The sequence below is a fragment of the Thamnophis elegans genome, chromosome Z (assembly GCF_009769535.1).
Source record: "Thamnophis elegans isolate rThaEle1 chromosome Z, rThaEle1.pri, whole genome shotgun sequence".
NCBI classification, from domain to species: domain Eukaryota; kingdom Metazoa; phylum Chordata; class Lepidosauria; order Squamata; family Colubridae; genus Thamnophis; species Thamnophis elegans.
Genome location: NC_045558.1, coordinates 24,621,412 through 24,641,606, shown reverse-complemented (window position 1 = coordinate 24,641,606; position 20,195 = coordinate 24,621,412). Strand labels below are relative to the sequence as shown.

General features: G+C 37.1%; 2 protein-coding genes across 2 annotated transcripts in view; both read left to right on the top strand.

The window, feature by feature from the left end:
• Nucleotides 1–6,365, top strand: part of STEAP2 (STEAP2 metalloreductase) — a 36,170-nt gene extending 29,805 nt beyond the window's left edge. The window contains exons 2-5 of the mRNA XM_032237280.1: nt 387–902; nt 1,771–2,298; nt 3,102–3,266; nt 4,774–6,365. Coding sequence (XP_032093171.1) covers nt 411–902; nt 1,771–2,298; nt 3,102–3,266; nt 4,774–5,058 — 1,470 coding nt within the window. The 5' untranslated portion in view covers nt 387–410 and the 3' untranslated portion in view covers nt 5,059–6,365. The remainder of the gene's footprint in view (nt 1–386; nt 903–1,770; nt 2,299–3,101; nt 3,267–4,773) is intronic.
• An 11,048-nt stretch (nt 6,366–17,413) lies between these two features.
• The window catches only part of CFAP69 (cilia and flagella associated protein 69), a 50,597-nt gene continuing 47,815 nt past the window's right edge, over nt 17,414–20,195 (top strand). Inside the window, 1 exon segment of the mRNA XM_032235061.1 lies at nt 17,414–18,400. Coding sequence (XP_032090952.1) covers nt 18,278–18,400 — 123 coding nt within the window. The 5' untranslated portion in view covers nt 17,414–18,277.

The following is a 20,195-nucleotide window of genomic DNA, read 5'->3' as shown; positions in this document are numbered from 1 at the left end:
GAGGCCTACTTTGGCAGACAAATATATTCCTGAAAAACCCCAGATTTCTCATGGAAAGTTAATTTTAATTCTAAAATTGAGAGAGCACTAAAGCTCTCTGAGGTTATTTTTGTTTTCCATAAACTAGGTTTGACATTTGTTGAATTATTTTCTCTTTCTAGTTTTTTTACTCTGCATATATGGAAAGGTAGAATCAAAGCCTATTTTTTCCTGCCTATTTTTACAAGGGTTAGGGGGATTTCCTTTCTAGCTTAGTGGAGAGAAATTAGGACTTTGATGCTGCAGACATGTGTGTTACATCTTATTCTAAATCTTGTGTGTGTTGGCATAGGAAATTTGTTTCAATATATATCAGTGAAAAATTAATTGTTTCTGTTTTCTTTTAGATTACATTACATCTGTGGCAAAATATGGAATCAATTTCTATGATGGGAAGTCCTAAAGTCTTAAATGAATCTTTCTTACCAAATGGCAGAAATTACATCAAAGACACCAGTAAGCTTACAGTTGGCATAATTGGAAGTGGGGATTTCGCTAAATCCTTGACAACTAGGCTTATCCGATGTGGGTTTCATGTGGTAATAGGAAGCAGAAACCCTAAATTTGTGTCGGAATTCTTTCCCCATGTTGTTGATGTCACTCATCATGAAGATGCTATCGCAAAAGCAAACATAATTTTTATCGCTATACGCAGAGAACACTATGCAGCTTTGTGGGATCTCAAGCATCTTCTTGTTAGTAAAATCCTTGTAGATGTCAGCAACAACATGAAAATTAACCAGTATCCAGAATCCAATGCGGAATACCTGGCATCCCTTTTTCCAGACTCCTTTGTTGTTAAAGGGTTCAATGTTATTTCAGCATGGGCATTGCAAGTAGGACCAAAAGATGCAAGCAGACAGGTAAGTTATCATTTTAGCATTGAACTGAACACGATGATCAAGTATACATGAGAAATCCCTTGAAGCTGTTGCTGCAAAATGATGTAATTTTTCATATGAAGCCTAAAAAATGAAGTGAGATTATTTCTCATCTTCATGGTATAGCAACTTCTGCATTCAATTTTAGCGTGAGGACAGTTGAGTGTTTTCAGATTGAGAGCCTCATTTGATATTTGATTGGCTCATCCATCCACAATCAAAAGTGGATAAGTCCAGAGCAAAAGACGGTTGAACAACACACCTTCAATTTAAATAAAACTAAAGTAAGTATAAGTAATGCAACTAGAATTGTTTGAAAATAATTTGTAAGAAATACTTTAATGCAGCACATATACCATGTAAGTCTTTTTTGTGTTTCTCTATCAATCTGAAAAAAGGTGTATCTGCTTTAAGAGCAAGATTAAAGAGGTTTGGTTGCAATGATTTCATTAAGGCAGCATTTGTGGATTTTTCATACTTGTGTAGAAAAAAGATATGTATGTCTGAAAGATACTTTAAAAAAATATTTTAAGTATTCAAGGTAAACTGGTCACATCCCATGTATTTAATAACTTGTCCTTAGTATCAATATTTGATGGGACTCTATGGGATGTAACTAAGATTTGGGGGAATTGTGTATGGTCCTGGACAATACGTTTTGCACCCTTGACTTGTATAACATGAAATAAAAATAAAATATAGATAAAATAATTACAAATGCCTTTTTAAGTTGTAATATGGATGCCTGTAAAGTTAAAAATAATTACAGGAAATCTCATACTTGGAAATACATACTCTAGTTTGACTATTTAGTCCATGCAGTTATTGATAATTTGTTTGTTTGTTTTAGGTTTATGTATGCAGTAACAACATTCAAGCTCGACATCAAGTTATTGAACTTGCTCGTCAGCTCAGTTTTATTCCTATTGATTTGGGCACTTTATCATCCGCAAGGGAAATTGAAAATTTACCTCTTCAGTTGTTCACACTCTGGAAAGGACCAGTTATAGTGGCTGTTGGCCTAGCTACCTTCTTTTTTATCTATTCTTTTATTAGAGATGTAATACATCCTTACGTGAGAAATCATCAGAGTGATTTTTATAAGATTCCTATTGAGATTGTGAACAAGACATTGCCAGTTGTTGCAATTACTTTATTATCTCTAGTGTATTTATCAGGGCTCCTGGCAGCTGCTTATCAACTTTATTATGGTACTAAATACAAATCGTTTCCATCCTGGTTAGAGAACTGGCTGCAGTGTAGAAAACAGCTTGGGTTACTTAGTTTTTTCTTTGCAACAGTTCATGTTGTTTACAGCCTTTGCTTGCCTATGAGGAGGTCAGAACGATACCTATTTTTAAATGCAGCTTATCAACAGGTAAGGAAAATGTCCTTTTTGGATCAAGTAATTCACAATACTCTGCATGTGTGATTAGTAATTTGAGTTGTGTTGATCGTTGCCTTAAATACCTTCCTACATGAAAGAAACATTCAATTATGGTTTTTAAATATGTTAACATTTATACTATGTATAAAGTCACATAATTATGAAATGATGAATAATAATATATAAAGTATTACTCATTTCGTTTTTAAAAAATTGATTTAGCTTCAATAATGTTCACCCTCTTGTTTCTTGAAACTGCTCATAACTCCCCAAATGATCAATTTAGTGCAGAGGTGGGTTGCTCCCAGTTTGGCCCGGTTCAGCCGAACCGGTAGCAGAATTGAGACCTGAGTCACAGAACTGGCAGCGACCCAGGCTCGCCACACACCCCTGAACTAGTGCCCAATCTCTTATGCCATTTCCAACATGTTTCTGCACATGCACAGAACAATATTTAGTCAACTGTGCATGTGCCAGCAACTTGCGGCCTAGAACTAGTACTGACCGGTATAGGAACCCACCCCTGATTTAGTGCTATAAGCAAAATATTCAAAATAAGAGGAATTAGAATTGATTACTTATTTTGCATAATTTTTTCTTCTTCTAATCATGGAAGGGCCAGATGTAGTGAAGTTTCTAAAGCCTTACTTAATTAAAGAACTCACTCCTCTTTGCTCCCCTTAATGATAGTTCACCAGGCACACTTTAAAACACTTCAGATTTTCCAGTTAGTTTTAAATAATTTTTTTATAAATGGTTAAAATTGTTAAAGATTCCATAATCTCTTTTTCCAGGTCCATGAAAATATTGAAAATTCCTGGAATGAGGAAGAAGTATGGCGAATAGAAATGTATGTTTCTTTTGGAATAATGAGCCTTGGGCTGCTTTCTTTGTTGGCTGTGACTTCCATTCCATCAGTAAACAGGTCATTAAACTGGAGGGAATTCAGTTTTATTCAGGTGTGTATTAAACTGAAATACTAAATGTAATTAAACTAACTAGTAAAAGACTTAAGTAGCATTCAATGTTGAGAGGTTCAAGCTTGTGTGATCTGATCTTTATGCACGTGGGAGTGCCAGAAACTGGAAGAACAGGTCCCCGGTGCACATGCATGCCCGGAGAAATTGAGTGCCTGGTTTCCAGTGCATGAGTGCTGGCCAACTGGTCTTTGTTGCCGCATACACGCACGTCTTACCATCAACTCCCAAAAACAATTATTGGCTCTTTTGCTCTCCATACACCATATTTGTACTTTATTCATCACTTTCTTCTCCCTCTCTCCTCCCCCTCCCTATTTCCTTTCTTTCCCCTTTTAACATATATCTTCCTCCTCCTTTTTTTAAAAGAGAAAAAAAAGTATACATATATAGTCATTGTGCTTTTAAACCCCCCCACCCCCTCAAACAGCCTAATTTTGGCTGAGATGTAGACCTGGTTACAATTTCCAGCTATTCTCATCACTATATTTATATAATTATGCATCCTTACACGCTCCTGCTTTGTGATTCTGTCTTTAAATCTCAATAGTTTTGCATTGTAAGTATATTTCATGTTCCCTCTCCATTTTTCCATAACTTGGTTTAGGTTACCCTTAATTGTCTACAAATAGCAATCCTTACTGGTCAATGTTCATTACAATTCCCTTAGTCTACTATATAGAATAACAAGCAGTACACATCTCATTTTGTTCATCATCTTAGAAGTTCTATATATGTCCATGTTTAATATATTTTAATCCATGCTTAATTGTCCTTCTATTGTCATATTCAATCAATTAGAATTATCATATATAAAAGTGAATCACAAACCTCTGCTTTACAATCTCCCCATATCAATTTCATATTTGTCCATATTCCATATATTTTAACTTTTCTTTAATTATCTTTCCATTATCATATTCAATCAATTAGCAACTCAATTTTATTGTCATATTTAGGAATAAACCCGTTATCTCAGCTTTATAGTTTCCCATATAACAATTTCTAGTTGTCTGATTTTTTCCTAGTAAATATTTTGTCCCACTTCTCTATTCCTGTCTTCTCCCTTTTCGTTGTTTTGACATGTCCACCCTCTTCAATTTTCCCCAAGCCACTGTCAAAGAAATCTTTTATATTTCCCACTGTGAGCATTTGAATATTTAAGAAGTTTCCATTCATTTTTCACTTTCTTTTTGTTAATTGCAAAAGTTAATTGGGGTCATCACACTAAAAATTACTAGACCAATTTTCAAAATACTGAACTATTTTTGTTGTCTATCCAGAAATCCTTTAACCATGTTCAGATGAATTTTTATTCAGCATGTTTTGTATACTAAAATATGGAAGATACCTAATTTATTTATACCTACATTTATAATACTTTTAAGTTTTTGTAATATAGTTAGCTATAGCATATAGTTAACTATATGTGCAAATCATGATGTCAGGATTTTAATTTGTATTTGTTTCTCATCTTCAAATCTTAAAGTCAACCCTTGGATACGTCGCTCTTCTCATAAGTACTTTTCATGTATTAATTTATGGATGGAAAAGAGCCTTTGAAGAAGAATGCTACAGATTTTACACACCACCAAATTTTGTTCTTGCACTTGTCTTGCCTTGCGTGGTCATTCTTGGTAAGATTATTTTGCTTCTACCGTGTATAAAAAGGAAACTGAGAAAGATCAGAAGAGGATTGGAAAAAAGACAATTTATACATGATGGAAATGGATCTGATTCATATCCCTCACCAGAAAGAATTACAATCATGTGATCATACAATGAAAGTATTACCACAATGTTTTTTCCTTTAAATGTCTGTATTTAATACTGTATAGGTTTTATTTTAGGCTGAAATATCTCAGGCATTAAGTGATATTATCAGAATATAAGCAATACAGGTGAAAGCAGACATTGCATTTTCAGCATAATAGACAAGAACTAATATATTTTGAAGGATTTGATTTGTGGCAAATGTAAGCCACTTTTGCTATTCCAAGACTGCAGATTTAAACAAATGTAGCAGATAACAAGTTCCATTGAATTCAGAAAAATTTATTCAGAATAAATCTCTTTCCGATGAATTTGCTTGCAACGTATTAGATGTAGTTTCAGTTAGCATACAAGACCCAATAAAAGGGCCTCACAGCCACAACCCCACCCATGCAGTCCTCTAAAAGTTGTCAGCAACAATTTACGCAACAGTTAAAAAAATAAACAAAACAATACGCTACCCTGCAACGATTATTATAAATTCAATAAAACATAAATTGCAGTTGGTAAATATAAATTGAATACCCAATTTAATAAAACCATTGCCAATGCTCATCACTAATGCAGACCTCTAGGAACAATGGCACAGCTAAAAGCCAGAAGGTAGTTACAAGTTCTTTATTCTGGTCCTGCCTATTCACCGGGGGGGGTGGGTTTGAATGTCTCATAAAGGCCAAACTTCTTTCTTGCTTCAAACTACCTTTAAAGCTATTATAGATTTCAGCACTTCAAAACATAAATCTAGCAATTTATAGCAATTTTTACCTAATTGCTTTTCTACTTTCTGGCTTGCATTCTTAATGCTCTGATTATTAGGCTAAATATGAGATACATTTGACATCATTCTCTGATATCATTGGGCATAGACCTCCTGAAGCATTTTTTCCTTTGATACAGCACTCTCTGCAGTGAAAGACGTAGCTACATCTAGCCATTATTTAAATTTCAAATAGTACCCAAGCCAAAAATACTAGAAAATTGTGGAAAATTAAAAAGTCAAGCAATGCAACTGGGCTGGAGCACTGCCACTGGATCCAGATAAGGCCTGCTTTTCACTTGAAGGAAAGGGAAAACAAAAGTGCAGTTATCTGGTAAAATGAGAAATATAAAATACAATATGGTGGTACTTCTACTTTGAATCTGGGAATTTCCTTGCTTCGGAACTGATATGTAAAAGTTTTTATTTGAAATTTTTAAGAAAGCCGTTATAGAGTTGGTATTTATAACTGTGTTATAATTAAAAGCTATTAATTTCTTTTAAATGTTAAAAAAATCAAGCATAACTATTGGTCCATAAAGCAAATGCCTAGTTGAACAATAGCTTTATTAAAATTCAACCAAAAAAGTAACAATTGTTGAAATCTCAAGACTGTTCAGCAAGCAACATATACTATAAAGGGCATTGTTGGCGAACCTATGGCACGTGTGCCGTAGGTGGCACGCAGAACCCTTTGTTAAGGCATGCGAGGTGTTGCCCTGTGATCTCTAGCATGCATGCGCGTGCTGGCCAATTAACTTTGCCCTTCATTTTTGGCTGTTTTTCGTCCTACCGGGAGTTTCCTAAAGCCTCCTGAAAGCGAAAAATAACCCAACGTGCAAACTGGGAATCCATTCCTGAACTTCTGGGTTGTCTGTAGGGCCGTTTTTCGCCCACCAAAAACTTCAGGGAAGCCTCCTGAAGACCTCGGACGTCCTCTGGGGTGGGCAGGGGAGGCCGTTTTCGCCTTCCCCAGGCTCTTAGAAAGCCTCTGGAGCCTGGGGAGGGTGAAAAACAAGTCCATCATGCGCCAAAAGTGGAGGGAGGGTGGGTGTCACATGCGCGGGGGCTGGGGTTGTGCATGCATGCACGCAGTGGAGTCACACACTTGGAATTATGGGTATGGGCACACCCACCCATAACTCCCCTGCACTCCCCCTGCTTTTGGCACACAATGGGAAAAAGGTTAGCCATCACTGATATAGGGGATGGAAGCATGTACCTGTAGTGGACTCTGCGAGTAATAAGGACTGAGGTGACTGGTGCAAGGAACTAACTTTATTGTTAACAACTCTGAAAGAGAACAGGCAAAACGGAACAACGTAAGCCCGTTTGACACCTACTTATACCATAGCTGTCAAACGGCCAACCAATCATCAAACGCTTTTTTTCCCACTGGGACTTGCATCTTGACCAATCAGGAATCTCTTTCTGCCAGCTGACATTCCGTGGCTGTAGCAGCCGTGGGGATGTAACACTTCTTTCCACCTGGATTGCGCAAGCGTACTCAGCAAGGTAGGCAGGGCGACGGCTGTTTCTTCCGGAACGGCACAGTTCTTGGGTTGGAGTCATCGATGGAACAGGAAGGAAGTCATGTGCGATGGCCAATGGGGAATGGTCCTCAACTGTCCACGCCGAAGTCAATCCATCTGAAGATCCTGGTTCCGCAGTGAGTGCTCTGTCAAAATCCTGCAGGGCGGTTGTTGAACTGGTGCAGCACTGAGTGATGGCGATGGCCGGTAGGCGGCATCTGGTACCTCGTTGTCAACTGGAGCGTCCTCAATGGCCGAATTTGCACATGCTGAGCAGTGGCGCAGCTGATCGATGTGGTGCCGCCATAGCCTTCTGTCTATTAGTAAGATCCTGTAAGAACATGCTCCCATTATTTGAGTAATAATGGCTGGAACCCATCGGAGATTTACATAGAAATTTTGGGTGAAGACCCAGTCCCCGAGTCTAGAAGTCCGACAGCTGTTTTCTATCGTCGGATTCTTGCTATTATTATAAGGGGATGAAGCCTATCTAAAGTGGTGCGGAGCCGCCGACTCATAAGTAACTCAGCCGGACTCCTATTTGTCTCGGGGCAGGGCATGGTATGCTGGGTCATTAGGTATCTATTAATTTTATCATATATATGTCCTGCCCCCATTCTCATCATGGCCTCCTTTGCTGAGCGGACAGCCCTTTCTGCCTGGCTATTCCTGGCCAGGTGATAAGGAGCCGTCAGAGCCTGTCTAATGCCTAGGGAGGCCAGGAAAGAATGGAAAACTGTAGCTGTCCATTGCTGTCCATTATCAGAGACGACCACAACAGGGAGACCATGGCAAGCAAGTAAATACTGTAACACTCTTATGGTGGCCTCTGTGACGGTGAAATGCATAGGTACAATTTCTACCCACGGAGAAAAAGCATCCACCATCACTAATAGCATCAGCCCTTGGACTCGGCCTGCGATGTCGAGGTGTAGCCTCGACCAGGGAGCATGGGGAGCATCCCATTTCCTAGGAGGCGCCGCAGGCAGAACTGAGCAAGAAGCCTGCCAGATTTCACAGTTTCCTACCCAATGGCTTAGGGCTTCATTTAACTTGGGCCACCAAACTGTGCTGCGTCCCAAAGCCTTCATATGCCCAATGCCTGGATGATTTTCATGCAGTCTAGCTAATATTTTGGTTCTGAGACTTGAAGGTATAATCACCCGGCAAGCCCATAAGACAGCCTTGTATCTCCGACACTCAAACTGCCATCTTTTATATGGTAAGAACTCTTCCCCCACAGGTCCTGCTGGCCAACCCTGTATTACCCACTCCAAAACCTGGACTAGGATTTTATCTGATTTTGTACAGTGCGCTATGTCAGTAGCGGTCACCGGCAAAACCAGTTCTTCAATAGCAAAAATCTTTGCAGCCCGTGCCGGACTGGGAGAGGAAGCGGACACCAGCTGAGGGTGTCCGCATACCCTACTTGCTTACCTGGCTTATGGAGAAGGCTGTATGAATAGGCTGAAAGAAATTCGGACCACCGTAGCATTCGGGGAGATATAATAGCAGGTGTGGGGCGATTTCCCGATATAATGCCTAATAGAGGTTTATGGTCAGTAATAGGAAGTGGTAGCCGTAGAGACAATCATGAAATCGTTTGACTCCAGCCTCGGCTGCCAATGTCTCTTTGTCAATTTGCGCATAATTTTGTTCCGCTGGGGATAACGTGTGTGAAAAATATGCAATAGGTTCTTCTTGACCCGAGGATAAAACATGCGCCAATACAGCTCCCACCCCATAAGGGAAAACCTCACAAGTGAGGGTTGGGATAGTTCCTCGCTGTACTGCACTAGGACTGCCGAAGATGCCAAAAGTTTCTTGACAGCTTCAGTTGCCTCCTTGCTTCCCCACTGCCAAATTGCGGAGCTGTCCAGCAGCCTATGCAGGGGCTCAGCCATAGATGTTTTATGTGGCAGAAACATGGCGTAAAAATTAAGGAGTCCAAAAAAATATTGTAATTCATTTTTATTTTTGGGAGTTGGCACATTCTGAATAGCTTCATGTTTTCCCTGAGTTGTGTGAATCTTTTACCTATCAATTTTGAAAATTCAACAGAGGAAACTCCAATTTTACATTTACTGCGCTTTAATCACAGTCCTGCCTGACTGAAATAATGTAAAACTGCTCTTAATTTGACGACAAGGTCTGACCGGTACTGTGCGGCGATCAGGATGTCATCAAAATAAGGAATTACTCCATTTAACCCATTAGATATTGAAATATACCAAGAGCCACGCACCTGCCGAACTGAAGGTGACGGCAGCGAAATGCTCCCTTATGTGTCATTATGGTTTGAGCATTGGCAGTGGCCACATCAACAGGTAGCTGTTGATAAGCCTGTGCCATATCCATTTTTTTCAAAAATCCGATCCCGACCCAATGAATGTAATACGTGTTGAACTACAGGAACGGGGCATGGATTTGCTTGCAATGCTTTATTAATGGTAGATTTAAAATTCCCACAAATTCTAATAGACCCATCTGCTTTCACTGGGGTAACAATGGGTGTTTCCCATTGTGAATGATCATTGGGTTCCAGAACTCCTTGCTCCACTAATTTGTTTAACACAGCTTCCACTTTAGCCCTTAATGTGAAAGGAATTTGCCTAGCTTTCAGACGAATGGGAGCGATATTGGGCTCTAAACTGAGAGAAATGGGAGTTCCTTTGTATTTACCCAATGAATTGTCAAATACATTGGGGAATTCCAAGGCTAGCTGTTCTTGGATGTCCAACTTGGAACAGGCATTTATACCAGCAATGGAAAGCCCAAGAACCTGAACCAATCAATGCCCAATAAACTGGCTAAAGGCTTGGCCATGACAATTAAAGGCAAATGTCCCGAAAATGAGTTGTACTCAATGAGGACTGATGCCTTCCCCAAAATTTGAATCTGGTTGCCTTGATAATCTCTTAATAGGCTCTCATAATTTGACAGCTGACTTTTGGTGAGAGTAGGAACTAATTTCTTCAGGATAGACCCGGAAATAATTGATTTGGCAGAGCCAGTATCGATCTCCATTCTACATGGAGAACCTTCAATTAAAATTGTCAGATTTTTTTTTATTTCTTCGTTGAGAATGATGCATTACTGACTTCCTCTGCCTAGCATTGATCATTTTCAACTTCAAAATATGTATTTCTGCACCACCCAGCAGGGCTGCCAAACTTTTTATTTGGTTTTTTAATCTTTTGGGGTATTAGGAGGAAGAACTGACTGATCAACAACAGCAATATGCCCCTTTTTTCCACAACGCCGACAGGTGGCTGTTTTAAAATGGCAGTTGGATCTGAGGTGATTTCCCCCACTCCTATGTAGCCATCTGGGGGCAATCTAGCCTGCCAGTCACTATGAGGCAACTTGGCTAGTCGTTGTCCTCTATTAATTGGATTTGATTTGAGGTGGCTAATGTCCTCATCTTCCTCATTTCCCCCCTCATCAAATTCAAATTGCTGATTTACTATCCCGCATTTAGGGCCGTTTTGAACCCATTGTGTATCGCTGAATTTCAGCAATTGACTTTTCAGCTAATTCTGTCACCCTTGCCTCATCAACACCTCCTTGTAATATTAATTCTTGTTGGGCTAGCAACCTGTGTTGGAGTCGCATATCTCTGACTCCACACACTAACTGTTTTAGCAGGGCTTCCTCCAAATTACCAAATTCACATTGGATAGCGCAGGCCCTGAGAGAAACCATATATTGTTTTAGAGCCTCTCCTTGTTTTTGAGTACATTTTCAGAAGGCATGCCTTCTTACAATCTTGCAATTAGCAGGCAGAATGAAAGAGAACTATGTGTGAAGCATGTAAACTAAACATAATCATGGCTCTTTAAACAATAACTTTTCAATTACCAATATATCAGGAAAAATATGTAAGTATAGAATCAATCATCCAGACCAAAAGCGTGTAAAAAGATGAAATTATGGCAACTGTACCAAAGTTTATTAAATTTAATAAACTTTAAAATTTATTCAGTTAATAAATTTTTGACTAGTTGCCATTATTTAACCTTCTAGCATAGCAGGAATTTTGAGGGCAGCCAGCAATATATCCTATACTATGAGGACTTTAGTAATTTATCAGATTACCAAATGTAATCCATATTCTTCACACATACACAGACATAAAATTTCACTCAGAACAACTGAAATATAACAATTTTACTTTATGGAAGGATTTCACAACTGTTATAGACAGTTAACAATTAATAGTAAGGGTATTTGAATGTGGAACATCTGATTGAAAGTACAAGCTCCAACAAATTAATCAAATAGGACAAATCTAAAACTTCAATTTACATCAATATATCATTAGATATTCCAATGTAGAGATGCACAAGTCTAATACTTATTCTCTTGATGTATAGATGCAGATCACTAGAATTCTTCAGTTATCATATTTACATAATATACGTCTTGATTCTGATATAGTGATATATAAATATATGTATATTGGAGATGGAAAAGTACCAATGTAAATTATCTTGTCTTAACTCTCAATAGTCATAGGCAATACCTCCTGTCATTCACTTATCTCCATACTGAGTAAAACTTTTGAGTAAAACAAAGTATTCAAGTATAGCATTTGATTATCTTAACATAATTTTAAAAACTATATTTGGTTGGAACACACCAAGGTACCGTTGGCTATTTGTAATATTTCCTGTGATATTAATGGTATATTTTAAATATGCTTTATTATGCTTTATTAAATATGCTATTTATGGTGTTTTCATAAAAAAATCAATTTCTAGAATGAATCTGATAAAACCAAATTAACATAAATTGATTATTCATTCCATTTTTGAAGCTTAAAGTTGTAGGTTTTTTTAAACTTTCATATCAGAATCTCAATCATTATTCTGTTCTTTGCTAATATGTTCCTTACTTCAGGTTAGGAAGTTAGGTATGATCTACTATTGCCATTTAAAGTCTGTGAAGATTCTCAAAACATACAGCCAAAATAAATGTTATTTGTTAAGTCCTTGAAAAAAATCTGAAGCAGCCTTCTGTAGTTTTATGGTACATCATCTGTGTAAATATTTTTCTAGGGAGAGAACTATGTTATCAGTATTCAGTTGAACCATGAAAATAGGCCCTGCACTTATGGAAAAATGCTAGGAAGGGGAGGAAATGTAATACAGACTGTTGGGAATTTTTTACCAGAATTGTAGTACTGCTTGGGAAATGAAGATTAATATTATTATACCCATGAATTATCATTACAATAATATACATGTAGTTTTTTTCATCATTTCTTAAATGATGCCAGAATACCAGGTGTATGTGAAAAATGTATTCCTTACACACCATCACTTTGTACATTGTGTTAGAGTCCTCAGACAGTGGAACATATATTATTATTTTGAATCATTTTCATATTTTACATTAGATTTGCAATATTTAAATGCTTTTTGTAACAATTATTGCATAGTAGATAATAAAATGTTTAAATAATTTTCTATCTTCAAAAACCAGTACTTGTTTGCTAGTATTGATATGGCTGGCAACAATAAAAAAAAACATTTATCTTGCTATTATATTTATATAGTGGAAGTTCATACAGATTAGAGATAGGATTACTTAATTTGATTTCTTCTGTTTTTAATGAAGCAGGACTGAATTCCTTAAAGCGGCAACATCTCTTGAGGTTTGAGCAATTGCTGTGCTCGCATGATACTTAAGCACTTTTGAATCATTGTTGATGGGTGCACAGCCATAACTACTGGACTACTATGTTGTAAATAGGAAACACTGATTAACATAATTTTATATGAAACAGAAAGGGTTAAACTATTATAAACTAATTTGCTTTTAATTTTTAAACTAATTTTTGACTGTATTAACAGTCAAAACTCTAAAAAATTGAAGTGAAAAAAATGATCTCCCAAAATTAAGTCAATTTAAAGGCAGTCTTTTAAATTTTTGTATTTATCAGCCATTTCTTTCATGATTTTTTTTCTTTCCTTAGCCATGACTGACTTCTTGTATATGCTCTATACTAAATTTCAGATGGTTGTTTCAACACTTCTTAAATTTCATCATATTTATAATTTTACTTTTACAGTTGTGCCATAGCTGGTTGGGATCTAGACAACCTATTAATATCAGCAGGTCAGTTCTTAAGAGTTTTGACTAAGTCTAGGATAAGCTCAAACATTCTTATTTGTTCACAACTTTCCTGCATTTTCCTTAAATATATTTAAAAAAATAATTATAAATATGAAAAAGTTGCAGAAAGGATTACAGAAACATAAGTAAACTATCACCAAAAAATACAAAATTATCTCTTTAGTTATTAAATGATGTAAAACTATCCTCATAAATGTATATTGTTTTCTAATTTGATCTATCAAATACTTTTTCTTTCTTTCTTTCTGTTCTGTGAGTGGAGCAGCTAAACCTGAGTAAATCCTCAACATAATACAAAATACATGTAACAGCTATCAGTGTTGCCTCATCTTTGACCACTATGTAATGTTATATATCTATAGTTATTATCATACATAACAGGAATATTTCAGGGTGCATCAGATTGAAAGGAAGATAAACATTTCTACAGTCCAGAGTCCATTAGGCATGGATAGCTATTTTTGTTGTTAGTTGCGAAGTCGTGTCTGACAAATCATGACTCCATGGACAATGCAGTTATTGCAAATTTAAATAAATCAATAAAATTCACAATGAAAGAAATTCCATCCATGTAATTTCCAGTAATATTAGTAAATTGTTATTCTCCAGTAACTATTGTATGTTCCATTGAATCAAGTAAGGCAGTCTTCTAAATAATAATATTTGGAATCAGATTGACTAGATTCGATGAGCTGTTTTTCTATCATCAGATTCGCACAAGGGAATTTATCATTAAATGACCCAAGAAATATAAATACTTATGCTACAAATGCTACTGCAAATCCAGGATATTCTATTTGTACTTGGTTGCAAATGCTCTGAAAATATTTTAACACTATCACAGAACTTTTTAAGGAAAGTGTTCTTACAGAATTAAAAGCAGTTATTTTTCATATTAAAGAGAGATTAATTTATTTTAAATATAATGCCAAATAATTAACTTGTATTTTTAGATAAAATAGCCACATTGAAATACAAATATCTTACATAGAATGTTATTACATATTGACTGCAGTTTTCAACCCACAAATGTACATTGCTTTTCATATGTACATGCCTTAAAAGCATGCAAAGTAACAGAAGGATTGTGACCCAGTTTATAGTCAAAGTATATTTGACTTTAGTTCAAAGTAAAATATAGTTCAAAGCGAGTCAGTAGTATGACTCTTAAGTTAACCAAAGTGTTCCTAGAATTAATACTTTTGTTAGATACTCAAATGTAATTGCCAGAATGTACATGTAGATGTAACTGTATGCTAATTATTAGAAACTGCTCCTGCTCCAAGGTTATTTATCACAATGAATTTTGCTTAACAAAATAACAGAGTTAGAAGATACCTTAGAGGTTTTCTAGTCCAACTCCCTTCTCAAGCAGGAAACTCTATATTGTTTCAGACAAATGGTTGTCCAGTCTCTTCTTAATATCTTAATTTCTTTTTACATATTCCTTTCTCTATGCTCATTTTTCTTATGTGCTATAATAACAATTCCCAGGGCTTGTTAAGCTAATTTTGATTATATCTGATATAACCATTACCTTATATTGTCAAGCCATGATTTGTACCCAAAGGACAATTTATTATAGATTGTAAATTAATCTATTTTCCCCTTTGGATCTAACAGAAATGTGTGGAAAATTTCCACTATGCTGTGTGAAACGCAAGGAAATACATAAGCAATTTAACATTCATACATTGTAATATATTTGTCTAAAATTATTGTTAAGCCAGGCCATCTCAGACACACACAAACACACGTCATCACCCAATATTTTCAATGAAACTAATATTATTGCCATATATTTTGAATTGAGTAAAAGCCATATAATAAATATAAATTGTTTATATACTTTTAGAAAACTTCAAATATTTACGATTTCTAAAAATATAACTTTATTTCTCATTACAATGCATTATAATATTCTAACGGCACTTAATGTATGTGATATTCAAAATAAAATTTCTATGCATAATATAATCTGTATAACTAACTTTGAATTTTAATTTTTCATAGCTGTAAATGATTGGTTTGTTTCATTCTGTGTTTAAACTGTGTCTTGATTAGTGTTATTCAGTTCTTTTAATTTTGACTGTTGTTTGTTTACTGCATCTAGAGAGTACATTAGAGTTGAATTTATGTCAGATAAATTGTTTTGTGATTCTACTACATTTTATTTAATAGTGTCTATTTGATTGTACCAGTATAAATTCTGAAATGTGTGCCCATTCTTGAACAAATGTGTGATGTTACAATCATAATAAACTTCATTTGTGAAACAGATTTTACATGTTCAATGTGCATTTGTAATTATTTACTATGGATTATATTATGTTCAATCCAATAATGTTGGAAGTAGTTTAATGCAACAAAAAATAAACATGAAATAAAATATCATATCAATAAAACACAGCAACATCATCCTAAGAAGTAGCTACTCATCCAATTTATAATCGAAAGGTTCCTATCATTATTTTTCTGTTCTAAATGTCTCCATTCTGCAGGATACCAATACCTTCTGAGTTTGGTAATTTTTACAGAATTAGCTAAAAGATTATGAACTGGAAGTGTTAAATTTGTTGAATGAAATATGGCTGTGGATATAAAACACACATGTTCAGAGACATTCTAGGATGTACCAGATCATAAAAGGAATTCTTGAATCCATCCTTCTAACAAATTTCTTGTATTCTCTAAAGTTAAGATATGATCAAGGTAGACACACAAATAGGAAGATCCTAATGCTCACAAAGGTGAATGACTTCTAATAATCATTAATCAATTACAACTCAGGCTACAATGCTGAGATAATCTGACATTACCAATAAAAGCTGAAGAAATATGCCTGATGTATCTTCTGCTCCATTGAAGGTTGTTTCAGAGAGTTCTCACACACTGTCCATCTCTCTTTTGACACTCAGTCTATCAGAGATTTCATAGTGCATAAGATTTGCATGATTGAATGAACATGAGGTAAATATGTTAACGTTATGCTTTTAAAATCCACCAATAGTCTCCTGGTATTGTTCAGTGATGTTCATTTTGTTCTAGTTTTGCATTTTAAAAATTCCTAACTATTACAATGGGCAAGCCTCGTATAACATAGATTTGTAGCAAGATCTTTTGGAAGATTTGTTTTTATGGCACGTTTTCTAGGTCACATAAATTCTTACATTTAAAAGAAGGAAGTTGAAGGGTGATCTTTATTCCTAAATTATGTTTAGTAATGAATATCTATTCTGATTATTTTTGATCTGTTGGAAGGTGTTTCATCAGGATTATCTATCCATAAGTGAATGAGATTTCCCATGTTTGATTTGTTGTGTCTTCAATCATTTTTATCTGCTTATTTTTATATGATTATCCTTTTTCCCTTTTTGATTTATTGTGTGCATATTGTGTATTGTACAGAGTCACAGTTTGAGTTAGATGAAAATAAAGCCAAAATGACGAAGTACGGATTCACATTGCAAACCCCACCATTTCATACCTGCATTGCAATGCTCCACAGAAGTAGGGATAGAAGCTATATAGGCCCTTACACACATTTATAGCCGGGGCAGCGGAATGCCTAAAGAAGTTACAGAAAGGAAATACAGATGCAGCATTTCTGAATAGGCCTGGTGGTATTGTTGACATGCCATAAACCTATTCTGGAAAATGACTTAATTAGCATTTGGGACAAAGTAAACACTGACATGGGAAACGACACTCTTGAAGCAGAGAGATTCTCCTTAGGATTGAGCCAAGAGTGGCGCAGTGGTTAAATGCAGCACTGCAGGCTACTGCTAGATCAGCAGGTCAGCGGTTCAAATCTCACCAGCTCAGGGTTGACTCAGCCTTCCATCCTTCCGAGGTGGGTAAAATGAGGACCCAGATTGTTGGGGGCAATATGCTGACTCTCTGTAAACCGCTTAGAGAGGCCTGAAAGGCCTATGAAGCGGTATATAAGTCTACTGCTATTGCTATTGCTATTGAGAATCTTTACACTGCCTTAAGTCACTTTGCAGAATGAGAATCGGAGATTTTGAAACTTGAAAAGAAACTTTTCCCGATAAAAGGCTTTCAGCGGGGAAGGAAAAAACGGCTGCACGAATGCTTTTAAAAATTACGATGACGATTTCTCATGTTTGTTATCTATTTCTGACCGCCAGGATCGAGGGCATCTGGCTTGCTAGGGCGAACTCTTCCTTCCCTTTCAAAGCTGTCGACGACACTGCTATAATGTCGCTAAGGTTACGGCCGGGTATTATTAGTGCAGTAATGTCGTTTTCCCTTGGGGTGCTTTTCTTACGGCAATGAGCACGCTTTGGCTCGAAGGAAGGCTTACTTTCTCAGAGCTTTGGATCCTTAGGGCCTTTCCCTTCCGCAAAACTATAAACACCTTAACCCAGGGGTCTCCAATCTCGGCAACTTCCACCGCAGGTAGACTTCAGCAAAGCTGGCTGAGGAATTCTGGGAGTTGAAGTCCACATGTCTTACGGCGTCTTCGTAGGGCATCTGATAAATAACAAAGCAACTGAGGTGGCAGGAAGGAGCAATAATTTGCAGCAGCCCGAGGCCTCTTCCCTGACTTTCTTGCCCCGGGCAAGGGGACTCATCGCCCTAGCGGAGGGCTTTGGTCTAGGGCATGTTCGTTTGTTTTCTCTTCGGCTTTTTTCCTTTGCCTGCCGCCCGCTCCACCCATGGGACCGCCGGAGCTTCTCTCGCTCCCATGGCAACGGCGCCCGCTTTGTGTTTTTCTCCGTTGAAGCGGCAGCACTGAAGCCTGAGTTGCCGATCCTTTCGAAGCCATGGCTTCCCCGGCCCTGCCGGAAGTTTCGCCGATTCTCCCGGTTCCCTCGTTCAGCGAAAAACAAAGGCGTCTCTCCTCTTCCTCCAGGCTGGACAGCAAACTCAGCAACGGCCTCGGGCAGGTGAAAGAATGGGGCGGCCATAGAGATTAAATTCCCTCTGTTTCTTCTTCCTCCTCCTTCTCCTCCTCTCCTCCTTCCTCCTCCTCCTCTTCCTTCTTCTTCCTCGTCCTCCTCCCGCTCCTCTTTTTCCTCTCCCTCCTCCTGCTCCTTTTTCATCCTCCTCCTTCTCCTCCCCCCTCCCCTCTGATTATTATTGTTGTTGTTATATACTTTATTCATGAAACAGCCAACTGAACATTCAAAAATGCATTAAAAATACCAATAACTGGTGCTAATGGTTGATACGGGTTGCTGCCAGTGTCCTAGGTATCAACCAAATACTTCTTAAGATGTACGATGCTGTGAGTAGGGCAACTTTTTGCAGTTCCACTAGAGTTATCGCAGGAAGCTGCAATTTCTTTATATGCTTTATAAAACTCTTGGGCATGGTATTATTATTATTATGAAACTCAAGTCAACTGAACATTCAAAAATGCATCACAAATGCCATTGACGGGTGCTAATGGTTGATACAGGTTGCTGCCAGTGCCCTAAGTATCAACCAAGTATCTTCTTAAAATATATGATGTTCCGAGTAGCGCAACTTTTTGTACTTCCACTGGTGTTATTGCAGGAAGCTGCAATTTCTTGATGTGTTTTATAAAATTCTTGGACATGGTACCAAGTGCCCTGATGACAATGGGTATCACTGTTACACATTTTATCCATAGCTGGGTAGTTTCGATTGTTGTTGTTGTTATTGTTTGAGCCATTTAGCTGGGACTGCTGGATCTCGCTAAACGGATCCTTCCTTCCAAATACAAAAAATGGCAGTAAAAAGAGCAAGGGTGTTCCCCCCCCCCTCGTTTTGTGGGTTTTCTACTGCATTTATCAACGAAAGGTTTGTTTCATTGGAATCTGCCTGAGGGCTATTAAAATTTAGAACAATTAATCTGTGGAACAACTTGCCTTCTGAAGTTGTGGGTGATTCCAACAATTGGAGATTTTTAAGAAGAGATTAAACAACCATTTCTCTAAAATGGTACAGGCTTTTCTGCCTGAGCAAGAAAGCAGGGGGTTGGACTAGAAGGGGGTTGGACTAGAAGACCTCCAAGGTCCCTTCTAGCTCTGTTATGCTGTTATTAACAATGGCTATCTCCCCTTTCTCTCCTGGGAATAGTTCTGGTGAAAATACAATCCATGTTCTTCTCTGAAAGGACCCAAAACAGACAACAGACAGTGGAAGAAAATTTAGGCAAGGGTAAACAAAATTGTACTTTTATTTTGTTGTATACAATTGCACTTATGCAGGGTATAGGAACATAAAGGGAACCTTAAAAACATAAACTAAAAGTAACAAGTCAGAATGGGCAGGATGTTGCTGCACAAGCAAACTGAGGATCAATAAAAACAACTACAGGTAGTCCTTGATTTACGACCACAATTGAGCACAAAAGTAGTCCTCAATTTACGACCACAATTGAGCACAAAATGTTGCTAAGTGAAACATCTGTTAAGTGAGTTTTGCCCCATTTTATGATTCTTCTTGCCACTGTTGTTAAGTGAAACATTGCAATTGTTATGTTAGTAACCTGGTTGTTAAATGAATCTGGCTTCTCCATTGATTTTGCTTGATAGAAGGTTGCAAAAGCTGATCATGTGACCCCAGGACACTGCAATCATCATAAATATAAACCATTTGCAAGAATCTGAATTTTGATCTTATAACTATAGGGATGCTGCAACAGTGTGAAAAATGGTGATAAGTTACTTTTTCAGGGCCTTTGTAACTTTGAATGGTCACTAAATGAACTTC